The sequence below is a fragment of the Aricia agestis genome, chromosome 2 (genome assembly GCF_905147365.1).
Source record: "Aricia agestis chromosome 2, ilAriAges1.1, whole genome shotgun sequence".
Taxonomy (NCBI): domain Eukaryota; kingdom Metazoa; phylum Arthropoda; class Insecta; order Lepidoptera; family Lycaenidae; genus Aricia; species Aricia agestis.
In genome coordinates, this window is record NC_056407.1 from 774,698 (window position 1) to 793,554 (window position 18,857).

General features: G+C 36.3%; 1 protein-coding gene and 1 long non-coding RNA gene across 5 annotated transcripts in view; one reads left to right on the top strand and one right to left on the bottom strand.

Annotated features, from left to right (window-relative positions):
* Positions 1-18,857, bottom strand: part of LOC121739794 (cilia- and flagella-associated protein 44) — a 50,179-nt gene that overhangs the window by 19,380 nt on the left and 11,942 nt on the right. For all 4 annotated transcript variants that reach the window (XM_042132363.1, XM_042132361.1, XM_042132362.1 and 1 more), the window contains exons 11-19: positions 17,846-18,019; positions 17,158-17,349; positions 16,367-16,509; positions 15,923-16,041; positions 8,062-8,266; positions 7,625-7,790; positions 4,199-4,302; positions 3,546-3,651; positions 237-406 (exon numbers count right to left, since the gene is read on the bottom strand). In XM_042132363.1, coding sequence (XP_041988297.1) covers positions 237-406; positions 3,546-3,651; positions 4,199-4,302; positions 7,625-7,790; positions 8,062-8,266; positions 15,923-16,041; positions 16,367-16,509; positions 17,158-17,349; positions 17,846-18,019 — 1,379 coding nt within the window. The remainder of the gene's footprint in view (positions 1-236; positions 407-3,545; positions 3,652-4,198; positions 4,303-7,624; positions 7,791-8,061; positions 8,267-15,922; positions 16,042-16,366; positions 16,510-17,157; positions 17,350-17,845; positions 18,020-18,857) is intronic.
* On the top strand, positions 783-2,103 carry LOC121739810. Its single transcript, XR_006037494.1, has 3 exons — positions 783-950; positions 1,197-1,383; positions 2,026-2,103. It is a non-coding gene; the product is annotated as an uncharacterized LOC121739810 (long non-coding RNA).

The window sequence follows — 18,857 nt, forward strand, 5'->3', positions numbered from 1 at the left end:
GCGGGGGCGCTGCCGGTAAAGGAGAACTGTCAGTATGGTGGCGAAGTTAGTTCCTTTTTTTCACCACGTTCATTTAAAGCCTTGTCGAGCTCTAGCCTATTTGTAACTCAGGAATACACCAACTTGCGATCGGTGTTAAATTTTTTATAGTCTGACCAGTATTTGTAGAGATAGCTTCCTACAAACAAAAACAAAAAAAAGTTAACCTCTTTATTATATTAATGTAGATTACTCACGCTTTGACGATGTCGGTGTATGTGGCGGCGAGCTCGGCCAGCCGCTGTTGCAGGCGGCGCGTGTGCGCGGCGGCGGCAGCCAGCAGCTTGTCGCGCTCCTGCCGCCGCTTGAGCTGCTCGTGCGACAGCAGCTGCTCCGCGCTACTCGGCTCGGTAATCCGCTTGATCTCCTGCAAGAAGTTTACACCCTAATGGAGTTTTCCTACAGAACAAAAAAGTGAAGATCAAATATTTGAACTCTGTTGACCTTTTTGTTATGTCCTGTTCTTTTCTTTTGATAGCTCTCACTCGCTCACTTGTAAAACACAGAGTTGCCAAAGTGTTTTATATTTTCCCTATTAACAAAATCAATTTTAGTTTTTAAGCCTAAAATACGTCCCATATACACGATTAAAAAAACCTTACAATTAAATAAATAATAATTCAAGGGTGTTTTTTGGTTGCATAACATCAAAAGCAAAAAGAAAAATAAACTTATGTTTTTTTTTATTCACATTACTCCCATATTATAATGTTATTTTTTTTTAATAGCAACACAAGCAAATGTCAGAACGTAGTCAAAACATTATGGCTGCCGATTGTTGACAGCATCTCTGTTCGATTTTTTACATAAAGTAAATAAAGCATATTATTTTTAATACAAAATACAATGAGTTGTGTACTTCGAGGTTGTAAAAGTGCATGGTATCCAAATTGTGGTGTGAAATTTCACGGGTAAGTTAATTAAATGAAATATTTTTTACATTTCGCTAGGGTGACCATTAGCTGTACTTTGGATTGGATTGTCCTCGTAGTTCGTACATATAACTGCAAATGATTTACTACCCGATAAAGGTGTTATGGACAAAAGTTTTATATATTAGGCTAGGATGACTATTAGTTAGTTTGGATTGGATTGTCCTTGTATTTCAATGGTAATACTTAGCATTTCACATTTATGGCACCTATTTTACGTTACAGGTTCCCTAGTGACCCTGACCTGAGGCAAGCTTGGTTATCTAAAATACCATTAAAATCAAATTATTATAAATCTGCCAGAATTTGTAGCCTACACTTTCGATCTGAACTTGAAGACTATGATGTCAATAGACCTGACCGCTTATTGAAATCTGCTATACCAAAGATTTGTGGGTGTTGCGAAACATTGGTAAGTTCTAATAGTGAATTATTTTACTAAATACTAGAGGTATCTTGCGGCTTCCTTGTGGCAAAATTAGGTTGTACCGTTTCCCATGGGAACTATGTATTTATACACAATAAAAGTAACCTATGTCCTTTCTCAACATTTTATCTATGTTTATGCCAAATTTCATAAAAATCGGTCCAGTTGTAAAGCATGCAACAGACAGAAAGACAGACACACAGACGATGAAGATAGTACATTAGTATGAATAAAGAAATGAGATTACTTCAGGTAATTTTATACGTGGGAGAGCCATGCTTCGGCACGAATGGGCCGGCTCGACCGGAGAAATACCACGTTCTCACAGAAAACCGGCGTGAAACAGCGCTTGCGCTGTGTTTCGCCGAGTGAGTGAGTTTACCGGAGGCCCAATCCCCTACCCTATTCCCTTCCCTTCCCTTCCCTAACCTCCCCTATTACCCTATTCCCTCTTAAATAGCCGGCAACGCACCTGCAGCTGATGCTGCGAGTGTCCATGGGCGACGGAAGTTGCTTTCCATCAGGTGACCCGTTTACTCGTTTGCCCCCTTATTCCATTAAAAAAAAAAGGTAACTAATCATTTAAAGTTGTGTCTTCTTCTTCTTAATATCACTTATTTTTTTCAGGAATGTCTTAATATTCCTTCAAGCTCACAAGAAACTCCTTGCGCTAAAGCGTCAGCAATGCCGATACTTGAAAAATATGTAAGCATTAAAATTTTATGGCTGACTTTGAGACTTAGATTATCATTTACATTTTCATCTCACATTGCTACCTCTTTCAGTTCGATGAAAATGAACCACCTAAAAAGAAACAAATTGTGGAAGTGCAAGAAGCTATCGTTTTACCTGTTTGTTCATTATTTAAAAATAACAGAAATATATTAAAACCAATGTTAAAAAGGTTTAAAATCAGATGATCAGAGAGATATAAAATGGAATTTGTCAGTAATTTATGTAAGTTAAATTGTGATAATTACCATGTATTAATGTATCTAAGAATGAGATGTTTATTTTGTAATAACTATTTAAGAATCTTGACGTTCATAAGTGTTACCGTGTGACCTATATGAATAAATTATTTTGATTTGATTGATTTGATTAGAATACTACATAAAACCCATCAATCCCCAATTTTTTGTTTGACTTTAATATAAAAAATCTTTCATATGAAGCTGTCTTTTAATTCTACTCCATTTCATATACAAAGCCAAGAAAAATATCTTACTTCATACCAATATTCTAAAGTGGAAAGATTTGTTTGTAATGGATAAACTCAAAAACTACTGGGCTCATTTTAAAAATACACATTAGGCGTTTTGAAGCGCGCGCCTAACGCGCGCTTCAAAACGCCAAACTTGTCAAAAAAGTGTACCTTATGGGTACACATTTCAATACATTTGCAATATTTATGTGACCTTGAGCGGTACTAGGCTGACGTTACATGACAGATCAAAAGGAACCAAATTTAAAACGGTAATAGTATGGGAGTTACGATTCCTTAGTTTTTATTATTCGTAGTGTATGACTAATGCCGCGGCCGTACATGCGTCTATCGTACGAAGCTTTGTGCTATGATTACGATACACGCAGATTGTCCTGGATACGGTATCGTTTTAAGCACGAAGCACTACACAGGTGCGGCCCGGGCATTAGAATAATTAGTAAATTATAGCAAGGTTCTCCCTCTGTATAGTACGGAAGCCCTAGAACAATTATTTTTTTTATTTGTTTGAAAGTTTGTTCCCGTACTAATAGTTAAGGCTACTTGTTTGTCCTAGAATATTCAAAACTTTGGTTACCCTAAAGAAAAGGGATAGCACATAACAATGACGTCATCCAAGGACATATTTTTTATCTTCAATCTATTGTTCACTATGATACCTCCATTAGGGTGTAAACTTCTTGATCTCCTGACACAGTGGTTTGACAGATTACGTAGCGCAAAATAATAATAAAACTTACATAGGGTGATTGTAGTGTGTAGTATAATAGTAGCTTTCGCAGCAATCATGTAGTGTGCTACAACTTTCGTAGCGACAATGCAGTAATAAATGCTACAACTTTCGTACTTTTTGTCCACTATAAATAATTTTTTCGTATTAACATTTTAAAACTTTATTATAATAAAATCATTTAAAACTTACTGCGGGTATCGGTATGAATCGTGCGGCGGACCTGGGAAGCAGCGGCTCGGGGAAGTTGACGTCGAACGAGAAGATGTTGCCGTCCGCACCGCTCGTGTACAGCTGCCTGCAACATTCATGTCAGGTACTGTCGGCGACAGAAGAGCTACTGTGGGGCTTTCAAACCACGTTAACCCATAAACTCTGCACCAGTACTAAATACTTAAAATCAAATATTCATTCAAATAAGAAAACACAAATGTATTTCTAAAGCCTTGTGCTCGAATTGTATGTGCTCGAACAGTGAATTTTCTGGCAACCTCAAAATACCTACACGTTTCAGAACCATCCGCGAAATGTGTACCTACAAAAGTGTGTTCTTTTGTTTAATATACAGGGTGTTTCAAAAGTAGCATAGTAAGACTCAGGGGGTCATTCTGAACAACTTTTTCTTTAGAAATTCGCAAAAAAGATATAGAATCTCCATAGAAACTTTGTTGGTCACGTGATTTTTTTTATTATGGAATTAAAGCAACATTTTTATCGCAAATTTCCAAAAGTCAATGAACAAAAGTTGTTTAGAATTACCACCTGAGTCACCCCCTTTCAGCTTACTAAGCCACTTTTGAAATATCCTGTATTACAAAGGGAATAACAATCTCGGTAACACTAACTTGGCATCGGGGCTGAACTCCACCGCGGTGAGAGCGCCGGTGTATCGGTCGTGCATGGCCAGGTAGTACCAGTCCGACAGCTCCATGCACGGCGTCGGCTGACTCTACAGGAGAAAGGTCTGTAAGAATCCTATCACAAGAACACTTGAGTAGTAAGTACGAGGATAATAATGAATTAAGTATCGTCAATTAAAAGTCTAAATTTGTAGGTCTTGAGACAAAGCGATTCGTTATTTAAAGTTATTAGGCCAAGTTCCCATGCCTAGTCACGACCTACGACGACAAAGTACGAAAATAAAAGAATGACGCACGACTTCGGGATACATTATTGTCATACTATATTCTCGTCAAAAGACTTATTTCATGTAGCACTAGATGACACCCGCACCTCCGTTGCGTCCAAATTAGCTTATTGCGTGGGAACCGTATTGTTCTGAGATAAAAACTATCCTATGTCCTTGGGGGAACTGTAGTGCTAGCACGGCGAAAAGTAGAAATGCGAAAGTATAGACAAACTGTGGACATAAACTTAAGGTGCCGTTCCGATCTCTACCGCGGCTAATCGCGACCGACCAAAAAATCAATTAAAATGCCACTTTACGACAGACTATAGTCATAAAGTAAGATGTTATTTGAACTTTTAGGACTATATTCTGTCATTAGGTGGCATTTGAATTGAATTTTTCGGAACGAAAAAAGATCGGAACGTCATCTTAAGTTTATCTCCACAGTTTGTGACTATAATCTGTCTTAAAGTGGCATTTGAATTGAATTTTTCGGAACGAAAAAAGTTTGGAACGACACCTTAAGTTTATCTCCACCATATCTCCACAGTTTGTCTATACTTTCGCATTTCCACTGGTCACCGTGCTACTACTGTACTGGAACTATGTATGGCGGGAAGAGGTGACTGAGAGACAAACACACTTTCGTATTTAGTAATATCAGTATGGATAATCATACTATAGTTTGTGCGTTTTATGATGATAAGGGTGATAGTTCTCATATTCCTTGCTACGGTTTTTTTACAAGAAAACAAAAAAAAATAATCAAAATGTAATAAGTAAATTATATTCCATCTACAAAAACAAATGTTTCCTATTGTTACACCCTATATTATTACGTTAGGGTAACTAAAATGAGTGTTCATAAATAAAATCCTTTTGCTAACTGGATTACGTTTATTACGCAAGCGAGCTCGGGTTGCTGCACCAAGAACACTAATATTTTACATGTTAGTTCACCACATGCATCGAACATCGATGTAATATAACGACACATGATCACATCGATATATTATAATACAAATTGTGTCCCCACAGTATTCCCCCCCTTTAAAAAAGGAAAAACAAAAGAACATTACAAATAAGACACATAAAATAAAAGTGTACACAAAAAATATCAAATTTCACAAAAAATAACAATAGACAAAAAAAGTGTCACGGTGCGGCGCCGTACCGTGTCACGGTGGCGGCGTCGTGCCATAACACGGTGGCGGCGCCGTGCCGTGTCTGATGGGGACGCAGCCTTACGCCGGTTCTTCTCGCCGGGTTAGTTCCCGAACCGGTGGTAGGCACCGTAGTATCGACGTTCGGTAAAGTTTTTGTAAAAAAATTACTCCGAATAAAAATATTTTTGATTTTGATTTTGACACTGTTGAATCGAAGTCAAATCGATAATAAGGGGGCCATTTTAAATCGCCGGCGCCACTCTGAAACGTCAGTACGAAATCGATAATTTCGATTGCTATTTTTAAATTATCGATTATTTTTTTAGGTAACTTCCCTACTATTGTCAATTATTATGTGTCACCCATATCATCTTAAAATGCACAAGAGCATTTCTCAAAAAAAGTGTACTTTCTATCTAAATCTTTGTCCCACATTTTAAAATATGTTTTTCTATAAATAAAATAGACCGTTTCTATTAAATTGTATACGTAGCAAGATAAATAAATTCAGTAAAAAACATTTACAAATTAGAATTATATTAATAAATTATTAACTATAAAAATATTTTGAAAATCGGTCTAGTCTAGTCGTATGAAAAGTGAAGTGTCCCAATTTCATACCTTCCCAAACAATTGATTGTATTTGTAAGGCCTTGCGGAAACAACTTATGTATTTATTTAGGGCTGCAAGACCATAAATCATTTAAAACGAATATTTGGTCGTATTAGAACAAACAACATCTTATTTTCGTTTTGATATTTCTTTTACGTTCCACGTGCGCGAATAGAAGGTTGTCTATTAGCGTAGTGGTCCAGAAAATTTCCAGTCTTTGTTACCCAAGAAACGCAGGTAAGCTCTAATATTATTATTATTATTTCGCCATTAAAGCTCCCTATTTTCATTTCGTAAGTCAAATCATAAACGAGTATTAGTATTAGTTGTATGCGTATACGAGTTGAAAAGTTTATTTAACTTTATTCGTTACTTCCTTTTTTGTTACTTTAGAGTGGTAACGTATATAAGGAAAAGAAGGTAACAAAGTAGGTAATTGTAAGGCAGAGTGTTGACTATGTGATTTTTATTATTATTATAATAAAAATCACATAGTCAACACTCTGCCTTACAATTACCTATTATGAAACTTACTTGAGTCGTAGCCAAGCTTTTAAAGATTCTATTAATTGATCATCTTGTTTTGGCATATAATTTAAAGCAACATTGATATTTTTTATTATTATGTAATAAGATTAGACAAATAATATTTTGTTTCAGATACTGATACTGACTTATTAACCAAAGGATCGTAAAGAAACAGAAAAATGAAACTCTTAAATATAACAGATTTCTTATTTGTACTATTGTGTAGACTAGGTTTAAGAAATCCTATTTTGTTACCAGAATTATATTTTGGTTACTGTCCCATAAAAGTGGGCGTATATTTCTTTGGTTTTTTTAATATTTTATTAGGATATTATTATGTTTTTGTGATGAAGAAAAAAATAAATACTTCGTTTTTGCATTATAAATGTATAAAAAATTATACAAGATAAAATAGACTCAATATTGTAAAGATGAGAAAGAGTTGTTGCCGAATAGTAACGTAAAGGAAACATTACCGCCTAAATTTTAAGATTTTACTGTTAAAAATAGACAGATATTTTAAAAACCAATTAAATTTTGTTTTTTTATCTCATTTAATCATATAAAATTTCTAATAACACAATTCCACATTAATTTACGTAATCTAGTAAGGGTAACAAAATTGGAAATTTTCTGCACCTCGGGTTTGTTTTAATAGATTTTGCTATTTATTAACATTTTATATCTGAAAACAACCCCTATTCCAAATTTTGTAGACATTTACCCATATCTTAAAATTAAAATATCGGTAATATTTAAACATTTTTATTTTATCATATTTTCTAAAAAATTGTACAAATTTTTTGAGAAACGCTCACAAACTATAGCAGGGTACCTCCTCCTTAGCCAATCTCCTGCCCTTGAGCATCTTCTTGAGTTTAATCTGCGCGTCGTCCCACCTGGCGCGGTGCAGGTCGGGCGCGTCCTCCTCCGCGGTGGGCAGCCGCACCGCGCGGATGTACCCGATGTCCGTGCCCAACACTATGTAGCGACCCTCGCAACTGTGAGATATTACTTCTAGTTTTATCGAGGACTAGACACAGCCGCGCTAGTCGAGACGTTACGTGAGCGTGACGCGTAGAAGGTTCCAAGACGATCAGGATGGAAGTCTTACGTCGTGGAATGGATGCTAATAACTACAAGCACTAAGGTAAAAATAATATATCAATAACTTCCCCTTTTAAAGCCAAAAAGATATCTTAGTAAAATCTTCCTCGAGCAAAAATATTAAGAAATCACTTAGAGCTTCGCCGTATCCATCGCTAAACTTACACAAATCTCGCCACAGTGACGGTATCAGTCCAGGCGCCGGGCAGGGGGGCGTATTTATGTACGCGCGACGCGCCGGGCCGCAGCAGCAGCAGCGCGCCCGCACCGCGTTGCGCCACCCACACGTCGCCCGCCGACCCGCAGTGCCCGGCCGCGCCCACGCCGCAGTATTGCGCCCATGTCACTTCCCCCCCTGCGTCCTCCTCTTCTACTAAATATTATTATAAGTAATTAGAAAAGGCTGCAAATTCTAAAGCTTCGAAAATTAAAAAAATGTCCCGGTGGACAGGGTCGCACGTTACCGCTTCTAAACCCCCGAAATTCCTTTTATATTAACCCCCGACAAAAAAGAGGGGTGTTATAAGTTTTACGTGTCTGTCTGTCGGCCTGTCTGTCTGTCTGTGGCATCGTAGCATCCAAACGGGTGGACCGATTATGATCTAGTTTTTTTTGTTTGAAAGCTGACTTAATTGAGAGTGTTCTTAGCTATAGTTCATCATCATCAGCCTGCTCCGTGCTGAAAAATCGCGGTTCATCTGGTTCGTGAAGGGCCGATTAGCAACTTGCAGTCGTTTGGTGGGCTTTATTGCATTCTAGTTCGTGACATTTATGAATATTTACACATTAATGAAAAGTTGACCTGGTGCTGCAGCATCACCTGGTAATCAATAGGATACCCAACTCCTCACCAACTTAGAGCAATGGTTTCGTGTTTGGGCTCATTTTAATTGCGACAACTAGTAAGACGTAGATAACCAATAAATTTTTGCATGCTGCAACATCACCTGGATTCTATAGGAGCCGAGCTCCATATGAACCCAAAGTGGAGGTTTCATGTTTGGACTCATATTGACGGCCTCATCCAAAAGGACATACCTAGATGGTATTCATTGAGATATAATATGTTGATAGGAATTATCCTGCACTATAACCAACACAAGTTTAAAAAGCATGAAATAAAATTAAATTAAGAAATTTAAAAAAACCCCCGCCAAACAACTTTAAATAATATATTTTACTGACTTTAAGTTTAAATAATTCCTAAGTGTAAAGTGATATGTTAGTCCATAATAGGCTACTTGACCTCATTTTTTTCCTTCATGCTAATCGCTTCATAATCATTCATTATTACAAAAAAAAAACTAATATTTTAATATTTTACACAGTAGGAACCCATAAAAATGTTAATTGAGCATTTAACATTTGCAAAAATTGAATTTTTTTTTTTTTAATGAAATAAGGGGGCAAACGAGCAAACGCGACACCTGATGGAAAGCAACTTCCATCGCCCATGGACACTCGCAGCATCAGAAGAGCTGCAGGTGCGTTGCCGGCCTTTTAAGAGGGAATAGGGTAATAGGGGAGGGTAGGGATGGGTAGGGATGGGAAGGAAAGGGAATAGGGGAGGGTAGGGAAGGGAATAGGGTAGGGGATTGGGCCTCCGGTAAACTCACTCACTCGGCGAAACACATCGTAAGCGCTGTTTCACGCCGGTTTTCTGTGAGAACGTGGTATTTCTCCGGTCGAGCCAGCCCATTCGTGCCGAAGCATGGCTCTCCCACGTATATGCCTTATAAATGGCGCCGAAAACACTGTCCGCCATAGTGTGACGTCATACGTTTTGTATTTTAATTCATGAAGCTCTAAGCGGCCGCATCTGACCGCGATACAATAGATAAGCTATTGTGTCTCGTTATTCCACGATCGATGGGCTCTTTTTATTGAACATTTTTTTATATGCTAAATGTACGCGTCTAAAAGTGCCCAAAAATTATAAAAGAATTAAATAAGAAATTAGAAATCATTTGTAATGTTGAAAACTTTTGGAGAAAAGTTTTGGCCATTTCATTTCCCGTCTACAATAAATGGAGATAATTTATAAAACTGATGTTTTATTTGAATTATTCAAGAAAATATATTTTACAAATCTTTCTAGGCTTATTTTTATTATTTATGTACAAATAAACTTACATATAACGAGCGCGATAAATAAAAGATATTAAATTACGAATAGAATGACGTCACATCCAGTTCGGAAGTACCGCAAAAGCGTTTTCGTCAGTACAAATCCTATTTTCATAAAATTATATTTTCAAATCGACTTTATTTATCAATCATAAGCTTTTATTTGATGATAAGGGTGTTTTTTTCGCGCCTTCACCGCGCGCGCGTAAGCATCGACTCCGCGTAAATTAAATGTTTAAAAATATTAAAAGTGATGATTTAAGTTAAATAAACCGATAAAGATACCTTTAAGTGACATAAGTTTGTATTAACAGTAAAACTTCTACAATTTAATACATAATTGTGATTAAAAGCTGCAAAAAACCGTGTTGTGCTCAAAAACGAAACATTATATTTATGTGAACTTTTGTGTTTATTTTAAATAGAGCTTTAAACTACAAAAATAACTTTCAGTAAAAGTTACGAAACAAATTAAATTACCCAATTACAAAACTAATAATTGAATTGTGATAATAACTGTGCAAAAAAAATTTTGGAAGCATGGCGTCGAAAACATTTGAATTTTGAAAACAAAGCTTCCATGCCAACGAACATTGAGCTCCGAAGCAATAGAGAAATTTCGCAACTAGCTTGTAAGAGTTAGTAGCTCAGCTTGTACGTGCTCGGTACCGTACCGACACCCGACGACCCCAGGTTCGCGTCCTGCAGGAGACAGTGAGACGAATTTTGTGTTATTTATTATATAATTTGTGCATGGATATTTTATAGAAACAAGTTGTCCTTTTAATTGAATCAAGGACGCTGAGGAAAGTTCATCGACCTAAGCTCAAGGTCTAAAACATAGAGGAATATTAAATTAAATAAAAGTAATAACAAGGAATGAGTCGAAAAAATATAAAAACTGAATAACTTACGCATGATTTCCGATGTTGCATGCTGCATGACTTCTCCTTTAATAATCAATGAAATATTATGATATGTACAAAATATTAACTTGTATTGCATCTGATTCCCCCCCCTGCTTTTTGTAAAATTATAATAATATTTCTACATACTATACACCAAAATGAAGCCAAAAACAAAACGCCTAACACAAGAATCCAATCATAGTGACCAATCAATAGATGACTTAATGGGAAACACCATAAACCAGACAAGTGACGGGTGTAGCCTTGTATCCAGTAGCCCCAAGACCACCAAGCCTGAGAAAATAACATTAGACAATATAAGCGTTCTATTAGATACCAAACTTGAAAAATTAAAATCATCACTAATAGAAGATGTAAAAAATATAATACGAACGGAATTTCATTATGCAATTGAACAACTTCAAAGTCAAGTTGCAAAAGATAGAAATACCCCTGGAAAAACTGTCCCTGTAGATGAGCAAATACAAATAAAAGAAAATATTACCATAACTACTCTTAACCAAAAAATAGAAACTATAGAAAAACAACTCGAAGATTTAAAAAACAGCAGAAGAATAGTGCTCTATGGCCTGAATGAAAAACACCACGAAACCGAGCATGACATCATAAACCATGTATCCAGAGCGTTTTATGAGATAATGAACATTCATATTGATCCTTACATCGAAAGCGTAAAGCGTATCGGCAAACACGGAGACAGAAGACCAATAAATATAGAATTAATGAATAAACGACTGGCTAAACACATCATTGAATGTTCACAAATATTCCAGAATACAGGTTTAGCTGTCAGCCCTTACATGAACAAAATGAGACTTGAACATCGAAACAGACTTCGGGAAACCCTGCGCTACGCAAGACAAAATGGAGATCATGCAGTAATAAAAAACAATATACTTTATATCAATGGAATAGAACATACCATCAATACAGAACATACTAAACCTGAAATTGATGTGACTACTAACTCTATAATTCAGAATAATAGGAACATAGACGAGACGTTACAAAACCAATCGTATTCTTCAACAGAACAACTAAACCAGGCACTGAATCCAACAAGAAACCGGACATTTCGAAACTAAGCTAAATATTGTTTTTCAAAATATCCAAAGTTTAGGAAATAAAATAGATTTAGTTGAACATTTTTTATTAGATTCTAAGGTAGATATTCTATTACTGTCAGAAATATGGAAAAATAAAAACTTCTGTGATTCAATTTTTATACCAGGATATAAGATAGTCTCGACCTTCTGTCGAGAAACACGTGAGGGTGGAGGAGTGTGTATAATACTAAAAGATGATATAGAATATATTGAAAGAAAAGATATAAATAATAATTCTCAAGAATATGTGATAGAATTTAGTGCAATAGAAATTCCTAAACTAAACTGTGTCCTAATAGGTTTATATAGAGCAGATAGGCATATTAATATATTCTATGAACAAATAACAAAAATACTTAATAAATTAAATACAAAAAATATGAATAAAATATATATAATTCTTGGGGGAGACTTTAATATAAATATACTAAATACTAACAAACAAACAGAAGAACTCATACATACAATGCGCTCATATAATCTTGAGCAATTAATAAAAGAACCAACAAGGGTAACTAGCAATAGTTCTACATGTATAGATCTCTTATTTACAAACTACAATCCTCTTCTAAAAAAATGTCAAGTTGAGGATTATGGATTATCAGATCACAAAGCGCTAAATATTACAATAGACAACAATAATTTACATTCAAAAAATAACAGGCCGTGGTATATAAAGAAAAGAATATTTACAATAGAAAAAATGAACTCATTTAATAACGCACTAAAAGAAATTGAATGGCATAATATAATTAATGAAAAAGATGATGTAAATGTAAATTACAACAACTTTAGCTCGATTTTAAAAACAATTCTAAATAAACATATACCAATACAAAAAATTAAAATTAAAAATAAACCTAAAAAATCTTGGTTAACTACAGGGTTGAAAAAATCATGCAAACACAAAAGAATATTACGAACAATATTAAATCAAACAAATAACGATGTCATACATAAATTCTATAAAAAATACTGCAAAACGCTAAAGCGTACAATAAAAATATCGAAAAAATTGAGCTATAAAAATCAAATGGAAAAATCTGACAACAAAACCAAAACTATGTGGCGCATCATAAACCAAAAATCTGGCAGAACAAAAGACAACACACATGAAAACATCTCATTAAAACTCGATGACAAAACTGTAAAATGTCCTAAAGAAATAACAAACACCTTCAATAAGTATTTTGCAACAGTTGGTACCGACCCAAATAAAAAAATATCTGCAAAGGGCCGCCCCGTCGTTAACTCTCCCCTATGCTCCATGTATCTGACTCCCGTAAACCGCAAAGAAATTATAAATCTTATCCGTTCTATCAAAAACAAACACAGCTGCGGTATGGACGACATTCCACCAACCCTAGTAAAACATTGCGCAATAAACCTTTCCGTACCCCTAACATACCTTGTAAACCAAAGTTTCCTAGAGACAAAATTTCCAGATTCCTTAAAAATATCCCTAATAACGCCAATTCACAAGAAAGGTGACAAGCAAACTCCTAGTAACTACAGACCCATAGCTTTACTACCAACATTCTCCAAAATATTTGAAAAGGCCATGTGTATCAGACTATACAACTTTCTGGAAAGGAATAATATTCTGGACGATAGTCAAAACGGCTTTAGGCAGGCGAGATCTACGACGCTGGCAGTCTATAAATATATCCAAACGGCTCTCCAATACATAAATGACCAAAAGTACGTATTAGGTATTCTGCTGGACATGACAAAGGCTTATGACAAGGTGATATATGATATACTTCTTGAAAAGCTATCAGGCTCCGGTATACGTGGACCAGCATACTCATGGTTCAAATCCTTTCTAGAAAATAGAAAACAAATTGTACAGATAGAACACAACGATCAAGAAACACGAGAAATCACTAAAATAAGATCAGAGGAACTGGAGATGATATGTTCTATTCCCCAGGGAAGTGTGATAGGTTGTGTTCTATTTTTGCTCTACATAAACGATTTACCTAAAATCTTAAATAGCCAAATAGCTCTTCCGGTATTATTTGCAGACGATATATCGATCCTAATCAAATATGAAAATACAAACTCAACAGATGACGTATTGCAAAAAATATTAAAAGATGTAACAGATTGGCTTCGAGATCACAATCTGGAAATTAACTTTAAAAAGACAAAAACTATCCAATTCAGATCATATAAAAAACCAGCAATAAAAATAAATACAACGTTTGAAAACACTAATTTAGATACAGTAGACACATTCAATCTGCTCGGCATTAACATAGACACTCATTTAAATTGGAAAACACATATTCAAACCATCAAATCAAAATTATCAAAATTCACATACGCACTTTTTCATCTTAAATGCAGCACAGATACACAAACCTCTCTCACAGCATACTATGCTTATGCATACTCCTGGCTGCGATACGGGATCATACTGTGGGGGAACAGCGTAAACAGCCACGAACTCTTTATCTTACAAAAAAAATTCGTAAGAATAATAGCACAAATAAAAAATAGAGACAGCTGCAGGCCATATTTCATTAAATACAAATTACTTACACTTACATCCATTTACATACTAGATATTAGCTTATTTGTTTTCAAAAATTTCGATTACTTTACTAAAGTTAAAGATACACATGACATTAACACACGACACAAAAACAGACTACATTTACCATACTCCAGAATTAAAATGCTAAACGAAAGCCCATACTACATGTCAGTTAAAATATTTAATCACCTCCCAGATGCAATTAAAAATGAAACAAAACTATTATCATTTACGAGAAAATTAAAAAGCTACCTAAGTGAAAAATGTTTCTACTCGCTTGAAGAATTCTTTTCTAAAGAAGATTAATTATGGTCTAAAGAATAATGTTCATAAAATATATTAAGTACTTTCATTCATGTACTATTGTAATTGTTTATATTATATGAAATTAAGAAACGAACAATACATAATATTATGTTACTTATGTAAGTAGTTAACAAATTACAATCCAAAATATATCTTGTTAAGTACTATTTTATAAGCAACCGCCTGTACAAGGTGCTGAGTTTGTATATTGTATACTATACTTGGATGCTAATAAAGTCTTTGAATCTTTGAATCTTTGAATCTTGAAATACGGTTTCCTAGGCCAAGTTCTACTAGAAATATATATTTGTTCAATGAAATTGAATATAGGTCAAGTAGCCTATTGTTGTCAAGGTGTGTCGGGGGACCGCTAATGTAGATGTTTGATTTCCCATAACATTATAGTTTAAGGGTCAGTTTTCAGCGAACCAAATTGAGACAATCAGTGACATGGCGATACAAAATACACTGTTGGCGGTCCCTCGACAGTCGACACACCGTGACAACAATTATGGACTAAAATATCACTTTACACTTAGGAATTATTTAAACTTAAAGTCAGTAAAATATATTATTTAAAGTTGTTTGGCGGGGTTTTTTTTAATTTCTTAATTTACATTTCCCACGTGCATACACGCTCGAGGGTGTATGGTCGTGGTTAGGAGATTTTGTAGATAAAGTTTTAATTTGACATCATTTATAAACAACATAACTGCGAGTTATCTCTATAATATTGGTCTTGGATAATAACAATGTATCTGTAACGAACACAGAGTAGGCATTATTCTTAATGAACCTGTCAATCATAGACTTAATTTTCTAATTTTTATAATTTTATTTATTAAATTGTGAATTATATAAGTGTACTACTAACATAGTTTTTTAAGTCAAATTGTTACTAGCACTATGGATCAATGGTCTGAAAATAAATGATTTTTATTTTATTTATTTTTATTTATTATTCTAGACAGTGAAAAATTTATCAACAAGAAAGAGAGAGAACAACAACGTCTCACCGAGCTGTATCTCGCCGATCCACTCCTCGTCATCATCGTCGGCCTCCTCGCGCGCCTTCAGCGCCTCCTCGTCCAGACTCGCCAGGTCCTCCTCCGTCGGGACTGGCCGGTTCCGGATACTGACAACCATGGATTAATATTGAAAAATATGCTTTGGTCTGCTTTGTGAAAGATACAACTGATCTTATTTCTAACAGGCTAAAAGGCCACCACAAGTAAGTTTTGGCATATGTGGCAAGAGCAGCAAGCTGGAGTAGCCCCACTATCTATTTAATATGGCTCTTGTCAGATGTCAACAATACTTAAAATTGATTAAGATCAATATTTGTTCCCTAATTCCTAATTCCAACCTAATTCCTTAATAGTTTGATTTTGCATCACAAACTTTGACATTCTCAAAAGCAAAACGTACATCGGAAGAATATGTAAAATCCTACGACTTACGAGTGTTTCTTCAACACGGTCTGCATGGTAGCTACAAAGTCGAGCTTGTACGTGGTGAGTGTGTCGTAGTCGCGGGGCGGGACGCGCGGCAACTCCGCCTCCAGCACCAGACCCGCCGCGCCGCACAGCAGGAGGATACGATCCTGGGATAAGGATAGTTAGGTCACCAAAGGACAATGAGGATATGAAACATATTGACACCTTATTCATCATCAGTTATCACAATTGACTCAGTAGCTTCAATAAAGCAAACACACACATGCAAACAACATACAACCTGCATACACTGTCAATATTATAGACCTACTAGCTGTCCCGGCAAATGTTGTTTTGCCATATAAAGTATTTCGCCCATATTATTTTATTGAAGTGACTAAATAAGTATGTCACCATAGCAACGTCCATCGCTATCCCGTCGCACAAACAATGGTCGCCGCCAATCTCGAGTTGTAACAATTTACTATTATTTATTCAACAAATGCACTTAGCAATATAAAAAGTAGCCAGTAGCAGATTCTCAGACCTACTGAATCTGCATATAAAATTTGGCGAAAATCAGTAAAGCCGTTTCGGAGGAGTACGGTAACTAACATTGTGATACGATAATTTTGTACGTACGATGTGGCTTCAAATCCTAACCAACTAGTCTAGATTTCAGTAAAATTAACAGATTTTGCAATAAAAAAACTATTCGATTGAAATTTCACATTTTATATAAAGTAGGCACGAACATACGTACTGACTAATTTCATTTTCGGAATGAGGTAAGAGACCAAAACATTCAGATATACCTCGTCCGGTTTCCACGTCATAAACTGTATACTGCTCGGTGTCTCTATGTACCCCAGGGGGTGCAGCGTGAAGGGTGTTCCCTGCTGCAGGGCGTACAGGAATATGGTGGCGTCGTCGCCGCTCGTCACCAGCAGCGTTCGCGGCTCGTTGATACAGATCTGCCGGATCGCCGCCGAGTGGGGCTTCACGAACTGAACAATTGAAATGTTATGTACCGAGTACCGACTCCGCAATGGATTCCTTAAAGTACCGGGCTATTCTCGCAAGGAGTTAAAAAGCATCCAGCAAAATCCTTGTTATCGCATGCTTAGCGATCAGCGCTAATGGATACTCACAAAAATAAAGAAACATAAAAGTTGCTAGTTTCTCGTCAGCGCTGTCCTTACTTTATAGTAAGAACATATATAAATGAAATGGAATGAATATAAACAGGGATAAATGAGATGACACAAAAAGTTTTTGTAAAAATTAAACACATTATTGGTATTCGATTTTCGAGATAAAAGCGCTCCGCTAAAGCCATTTTAAGGATGCCTCTCTACCGGAGCTATGCTATCTGTGTTATATTATGAGGAATATTATGTTTTTGAGAACCAATAAAATCTCTTCATTAGCCTGACTGCACTCCACAGTAGTTGTAGCGTAGCTCGCGACGCACCTTAGCTCAGCTCAGTTGAAAAACCTCACCGATATGAGGCTGATGACGTCATCAGGGCTCTCCTCGCTGTGTATCGACAGCGTGGAGTCAGCCACGATGTCCACCAGCGACACTCGCTCCTCCAGCCGGTCGGGGTTCAGGAGTAGAGTTCGCATCACGCCGTGCGCGAAGCCCAGAAGGATGATGCTGGATGTTGGGTCCACCTGGTGGGATCATTAGATCATCGTGTCATTAAACATGTTGTTATGAAACGTACGTGACGTGGGAGAGCACGTTGTTGACGTGGGAGAGCCATGCTTCGTCACGAATGGGCCGGCTCGACTCACAGAAACTCGACTCACGGGCTCACAGAAAACCGGCGTGAAACAGCGCTTGCGCTGTGTTTTGCCGAGTGAGTGAGTTTACCGGAGCCCCAATCTCCTACCCTTTTCCCTTCCCTACCCTCTCCTATTTGCTTCCCTACTCTCCCCTATTACCCTATTCCCTCTTAAAAGGCCGGCAACGTACCTGCTGCTCTTCTGATGCTGCGAGTGTCAATGGGCGACGGAAGTTGCTTTCCATCAGGTGACCCGTTTGCTCGTTTGCCCTCTTATTTCATAAGAAAGAAAAAAACGTTCGTTTTACGTATTACAGAGCTTTTTTGCCATTTTCATCATTTAAGTATTATTTTCACATAAAATTAAATCATAAACTCTTGTACATATCTATATCAGGTATATGAGTAGTTGTCAGCTAGTCCTATTAACATCCATGCCAAATTGGAAATACGAAAGTTTGTCTGTTACCTCATTACCCTTACACACATCACGGCTGGATTAATTTAAATACAAATTTTAAGGGTAAGGAGATAATATTTAGAACTACGAGAAGGACGCAGCATAGTTTTTATTCCGCAAAACTACGGTTTTCGCGCGATGAACGACTTTCGCCACAACAAAGTTGGGAGCCATATCTGGCATCATGACAATAAAGTATAGACTCCCTAAACGTGACTCGATCCCAAAAGTAACTGGAAATATAATATCGACCCTTTGTAACGGT